At 37.3% G+C, this 6,928-nt stretch overlaps 1 protein-coding gene across 1 annotated transcript; it reads left to right on the top strand.

Annotated features, from left to right (window-relative positions):
* The first annotated feature begins 1,120 nt into the window (after positions 1-1,120).
* On the top strand, positions 1,121-3,180 carry LOC103331162 (cytochrome P450 77A3-like). Its single transcript, XM_008233769.3, has one exon. It carries the CDS (start codon positions 1,507-1,509, stop codon positions 3,049-3,051), a length of 1,545 nt encoding a protein of 514 aa, XP_008231991.2. The 5' UTR covers positions 1,121-1,506; the 3' UTR covers positions 3,052-3,180.
* The last annotated feature ends 3,748 nt before the right edge of the window (positions 3,181-6,928 follow it).

The following is a 6,928-nucleotide window of genomic DNA, read 5'->3' as shown; positions in this document are numbered from 1 at the left end:
TTCATACAAATTCATCTCCCAATATATTTCACTTTCCACACCAAATTTTCTACTAAAAAAAATTCATTTGTGTAAAAATACAAATGACATCTTCTATCAAAGCCGGAGGGTCATGGACAAACTCTGAAAGAGTAAACAAAAGAAAGTAGGAGAATCGGTAATTAGGCATGCCCGGCCAGTCCCGCTAACAAAAAGGCAAAATAAAAGAAGGTGCAGTATCCCACCAAATTAAACTAGAGCCAAAGCATCAGCAATATGATTATCCTCACAAAAGATATGAGAAATCTTAAATGACGTGTTGGAGACGATGCAAGCAATTTTGCCAATCAACTTGTAGACGCCAAGGGGCTAAATTTGTCATAAGTAATGAAAATTGTTATATTTTGTTTTTCCTAAAGTGAAAGCTACATAAATTCTATGGGAAATCAAAAGACATAAAGAGAATTCTACGTTACCACGAAATGAAAATTAATTATTCTTTTTTTTAATTGAGGGACAAACCAATTATACACGATAAATTTTTAATTAATAAAGTTATATTGTTATTTCTTAACAAATTATACACGATAAATTTTTAATTAGTAAAGTTATATAGTTTTTTCTTACAAGTTAACAAAAAGAAATTCAGTTTGGCTAGTTGGAAAAAGCTACCCACAAATGTTGTGAAATAATTAAATGAATCATGAACGCCAACCTCAGCCCCATACTTTCAAGTTTTGTGAAATTAATAAATTAATTGAAATAATTGACGAAATTGAATGAATTATAACGAATTGCATTAAACCCATACCTTTGACCTGTTACCTAAAAAAAACCATTTAACACATTTTTTTTAATCATTTAAAAGTTGGTGCGCCGATGAACCAGGTGCACCGGAGACGTTGCCAAACCTGAATTCCCCCCTGCGAGTTCCCCCTGCTTCACAAAGGACACAGTTTGAGGCGGCCCCATAAATACTGTCCTTCCATCCATAAAGCACCAGTCACTACATTGTCACAAGTATTTATGACTCATATTTATTTGTATCCATTTTCGATCCTCTCTCTCTCTCTCTCTCTCTCTCTCTCACACACACACAGAAGCATCCTTTTATTTTTGGGAAAATATTTAACCTCTTTTCATGCAAATCGCCATACAATTTCTGACCACACTCCACATGTTATCACCGCACCGATTTATTACTAAATGTAAATAATTTTAGAATAGGCGTTCAAATTAATGGAGTAGTTGCTCTTCTTTATACCTCTCCACTAGCTTTGGTCTCTACAAAAATTTTGAGCTAGCATTTAACAATGTACACCCACCACCTAACCAGACTACTCTGCAGGAAGTCCTCGCTTGAAAGAGGTAGGAAAGAGCCTTTATTGATCCCACCTGCAATTTCAGGCTTTACCCATTTTATACCTCTCGCTTCCCAACACTTGATATCTCCACACTTGCTTCCCTCTCTATCTTCTCAGAGGCAAAAACACAAACACATAGATTGCACTCTCTTTCTCTTCAGCAATGGCTACCCTCTCTTTCTCCTCTGCTTCTCTCTCCTCCTACTACCACCTCTTCTTCACTGCTCTAGCATTTCTCATCTCCGGGCTGATCTTCTTGCTCACCCAGAAATCCAAATCCAAGCACCTCAATCTTCCTCCGGGACCTCCGGGCTGGCCTGTTGTTGGAAACCTCTTCCAATTTTCCCGCTCCGGGAAGTCGTTCATCGAATACGCTGACGAACTGAGGCTCAAGTACGGTCCGATATTCACTCTCAGAATGGGTGCCCGAACCATGATCATTCTAAGCGACGCCAAACTCGTCCACGAAGCCTTGATCGAGAAGGGTGTGGTCTTCGCCACCCGACCCAGTGAGAACCCGACCCGAACCATCTTCAGCTGCAACAAGTTCACTGTCAACGCTTCACTCTACGGCCCCGTGTGGCGGTCCCTGAGGCGGAACATGGTCCAGAACATGCTCAGCTCGACCCGGCTCAAGGAGTTTCGAAGTGTTCGAGAAAACGCCATGGACACTCTGATCGAGCGGATTAAAGCTGAGGCCAAGGCCAACGACGGGGTCGTTTCGGTTCTGAAAACCGCACGCTTCGCCGTGTTTTGCATTCTCTTAGCGATGTGTTTCGGGATCGAGATGGACGAGGAGACGGTGGAGAAAATGGATCAGATGATGAAAGCGGTTTTAATCGTACTCGACCCGAGAATCGACGATTATTTGCCGATTTTAAGCCCCTTTTTCTCCAAGCAAAGGAAGAGGGCTCTCGAAGTGAGAAACGAGCAGATCGAGTACATCGTCCCGTTCATCGAAAGACGTCGTCGGGCGCTCGAAAACCCGGGGTCGGATCCCCAAGCGACGACGTTTTCGTACCTCGACACGCTGTTTGATCTCAAGGTTGAGGGACGAAAATCGGCGCCGTCGCATGCCGAATTGGTCTCGCTTTGCTCGGAGTTTTTAAACGGTGGAACCGACACGACGGCGACAGCGATAGAGTGGGGAATCGCACAGCTCATCGACAACCCGGAGGTGCAAGAAAAGCTCTACAGAGAAGTTAAAGCGAGTGTGGGCGATAGAAAAGTGGACGAGAAAGATGTGGACAAAATGCCTTATTTGCAAGCTGTGGTGAAGGAGCTTTTACGAAAACACCCTCCTACATACTTTTCATTAACACATGCAGTTACTGAGCCCACCACCTTGGCGGGGTACGATATACCAACTGGAGTGAATGTCGAGTTGTACTTACCCGCCATTTCGGAGGATCCGAAACTGTGGTCCGATCCGAAAAAATTCAATCCGGATCGGTTCGTTTCGGGTGGAGAGGAGGCGGATATAACTGGAGTGACCGGGATTAAAATGATGCCGTTTGGCGTGGGGAGAAGGATATGCCCGGGTTTGGGCATGGCTACGGTGCATGTTCATCTAATGCTGGCAAGGATGGTGCAAGAGTTTGAGTGGAGTGCTTATCCGGCTGGTGAAAAATTGGATTTTGCCGGGAAGTTGGAGTTTACTGTGGTGATGAAGAACAAGCTTAGAGCTAAGATCAAGCCTAGGGTTTGATTAATTACGTTTTATATATACAGATATATCGAATTTGTGATATGTTGATCTGTTTAATTTTGTATCACGGGTATGGACCAGGACCACTGTATTTTTCATTTATATAAAATTATGGCTATGTTATGGGAAGAGCAGAATCTTGATCCAGTTGCACTCGCTTTGGCAAAAATAAAAAAAGTTCGTTAAACTTGGTTTCAAAATGTGATATTCAAGTATAGCAAAGATTCATGGTATGTGTTTCAATGGTTTTGCAGTTGGGTGATTGGCTGGATATATTTTGATACCTGTCGTTCGTTTTTTATTATGTACGAAGAACTATGATACTTTTCCTAAATTGTAGGAGGACTTCTTTGACAATACCTATGTAATAATGGGATGTTGTTTTAAAGATTTTATTGTTTGTTTTGCCTCATGTAGTTTTTACTTTAAATCTCAATTTTCATCCTCATGTCACGTTAGCTATTTTTTAGAAAAATGGTGGTATGGGAGGACGCGGCAAATCTCAATCAATTTTCATGCTCGCGTCAAGTCAGCTACTTAGCATTTTACTTAGAAAAATGGTGGTATGGGAGAACGCGGGACACAAGAGGGCCCATTGATCCAGGTGCCAAGTCATAAGAAAAATTGAATTCGAATTGAAATTTGAGGCAAAGCACAAGGACAAAACAATAAATCATTTTATCAGAGGACAAAACAATAAATAAGAAATTTGAAATACTTTTTTTTTTGAAGTATCTGATGATCATCCATACTCGCCAAGAAATGGAACCTACCCCGATATTAAGCAATCAATCAAGAATTTGGAATCCCGTTCCATAAAAAATTTACAAATGCCTTTATTAGTAGCACAAAGTAAAACATCACGTCTAGCAAAAGCCTCTTAGAGCACTTCCACCCATTCCCTTTTATTATAGCAAAAGGGGGTTTATACTTTAAAAACAACCCTAAAAAGGAAAGGTTGCCATGGTAAGTGGATTCACCAAACTGAGCAAATCCGAAGGCAAGACTTGCCTTGGCAAGTTGACATCAGCGTGACATCATGTTGACATCAACGGTCAAATACCAAATTTTTTTAAAAAAGAAAACCAAAAAATTCATAATTTTTTTCCTATAAATGCCTAGTCATGTTTTTCAATTCCAACACCAAAATCCATACAAATTTATCTCCTCATATCTGTGATTGCCATGGCAATAGGTGAGAATGCATCAAAAAATTGCTAGGACAGTCACTATTCACGTGAATAATGTTTGCCCTTACTTGTCATTGCCCCTTGTCATGACATAATGAGGTGGAAGTGCTCTTAGCGTCCTAAAACATTAATATTGTGAATCAAATTTTCTGTTATGCTTTTCACTTTTTACTTTTTATTTTTTAGGTAAAAATAGAATAGAAATGTATTAGAGAAAGAAGGCAAGAGGAAGGAGAACGGAAAAGGAACGACTAGAATATGGAGAAGAAAAAAAATGTAATGGAATGCTACACAAAATGAAAATGGAAAACTAAAAGCAAATTAAGAAATTTGAAATACTTTTTTGGGTTTCATACATACGTGCATCCTCATTCATTTCCGCATCCTGTCCCTCCTCATAGTACTGTCCTGCCTGCGTGTGAAAGTAAAATAGTTAATAGCTTGATTTGTTAGATGAAGATAATAAATCATTCTCTTATTCAACTGTCGGCTAGAAGTTTTGCAGACTGCTCTGGTTAAAAGTCGTTAAATTTAACAAACTGCTTCTGTCAAAAGTGGGAATTCCAGGCTGTACTTGTGCACAGTGGCCGACTGCTACGTACTTTGAACTCTCCAAGAAACAGCTTCTGCGTCTCCTTCCATTCCATGGAATTACAGCATGTGACCGCCATGAATGTTGTGGAGACCGCAAAGTCACACTAACGAATGTGACATATGTGTATTTTACTTAAACTTGAACTTTATAAGTTTGTGTACGTACGTATTCTTTACGAAAAGGGAATGCTAACTACATTTTTCATCCGTCTTCGTCTTTACGAAAGGCCCATCAAACTAAAATAATTAATGTTATGAAAACACAGCTTTTATGATTCTATACATACTCTTAACAAATCTCTAAATTAGAAGGTATACATTTAATTAGTATAATATTTATTCTTAGTTTTCAACTTTTCTTTTTTAGTTCAAAATAGGTAGAGGAAAGCGATGTAATTGAATGCTACACAAAATAAAAACTAATTTTTCTTCTTCTAATATTCTTTCTTTTATATAAGTATTGTTTCATCTAGGGGTGGAGACACAACAAGGTCTGCCATGGCCCTGGCTCCAATTTAATTTTCAATATCTTGTAATATACTACTAGCCCCTTGACACACGCTCAAGCATGTGTCAATTGGTTTTATTTTTTATGTTTTATTTTATTTTTTGTATTAAAAAAAGATAATAAAAGTAGTTATGTTCAATAAAAGTAGGAGCTATTATCTAATTTTGTTTTTAATTTTAATTTTTTTTAATATGAAACAAATGTGAATTTACTATATTATCTTCATTTAATTAATAATTTTAATTCTTAATGTTTGAATTAACAAATGACATTTTCTAATATTTTGAATGTTTCACCATTCTTTGCCTTTTGCTAATACAATTATTGCAATTAGATTAGTGCTGGCCCTCTCGGTTGAATATTAAAAACCTATGTAAAAATGATTTTGAAATTTTAACCCATGCATACTAAGAATCCTAGCTCTACCACTCGTTTCATCTATTATCCTTCATTTCCACCTTTTTCTTTTCTCACTTCTCACTTATTGGGTTTTTTTTTCCTATTTTAATTTCAAATTTAAAACGAAATGTTGGAAAAGAATTGTAAACTAAGTGGTTTTGTATGTTGGACAAAATCTTGTGGTTAATCTTTATGACAAATTCACGAGAGGGAGGTGATTGTTTGTACCACTTGTACAAGTGGATGTGAAATGTGGACCACACCATGTCAGCATGTCTGCTGCGTCGTGGAGCATCTCCATTCAAAAGCCGGAGACTTTAGTTGGCGTTTATGTGAAGTGATTTGGACCCTTGTGTTTCGCTCTGCACCACTCACGTGCATAAAAATCGTTGACGTCCCATCTCCCACGACCTTTTGCAAAGTTTGGCTTAAAAGTTAATTTTTTTGTCCCTAAAAATATAATTTTAGACAATATTTATTTAATTTATTCATTTTGCTCTACTATATTTCTAGTTTCTCAAATAAGTTTAATCTATCTATGTATATAAAGCAACAGCTTCGATCTCTTGGACCACAGGGGTCCAATCCAACAATTCAAAAAAGTTTTTTAAAAGGAGTACAAGAGTGAGTGAACCGTTGAATTTACATCCAACAGTGAGCACTGGCGGACTTAGGAATTTTTTAGCGGATGTGCAATTTTGAAAGGTTAAAAACTCTTTGTAGATTGAATATCTAAGGTTTTTTTTTACCTAGATTAACCTTAGGTCCCTTCATGCATGAAAAATTGTTCTATGTAAAAATATTGACTAAGTATGAAAAATGATATTTCGGAATAATCATTTTTCTCAAGATAATTTTTGGCGGCTTTTATCCCTTACACATCAAATAAGAAAATTTGATTTTATTATGAAGTATATATTGACTTAATGAGCTATCATTTTTAGCTTAAATCGTATTTTGCACTAAAATCGATTTTTCAAATTTTGATTTGGGAGGAATTTGATTTTCTATTATTTTTATTTGAATCCAAATAGGGGGTACTTCCTTATTTACATTGTAAACTTAAGTAAATGGAGTAATATAAAAATAAATGAAAGAAAAAAGACAAAGACATTTACTTAAATGTTGAAGATGGAAATAATGAGCAAAGGGGCAATTTCAAACATCTACAATGGTTTTTCTGGTT

This window comes from Prunus mume, linkage group LG5, assembly GCF_029339155.1.
Source record: "Prunus mume cultivar Tortuosa linkage group LG5, ASM2933915v1, whole genome shotgun sequence".
NCBI classification, from domain to species: domain Eukaryota; kingdom Viridiplantae; phylum Streptophyta; class Magnoliopsida; order Rosales; family Rosaceae; genus Prunus; species Prunus mume.
This window is presented reverse-complemented; position numbering and strand designations above follow the sequence as displayed.

Coding starts and splice junctions, on each gene's coding strand:
- LOC103331162 (XM_008233769.3), top strand. CDS start 1,507: ATGGCTACCCTCTCTTTCTCCTCTGCTTCTCTCTCCTCCTACTACCAC.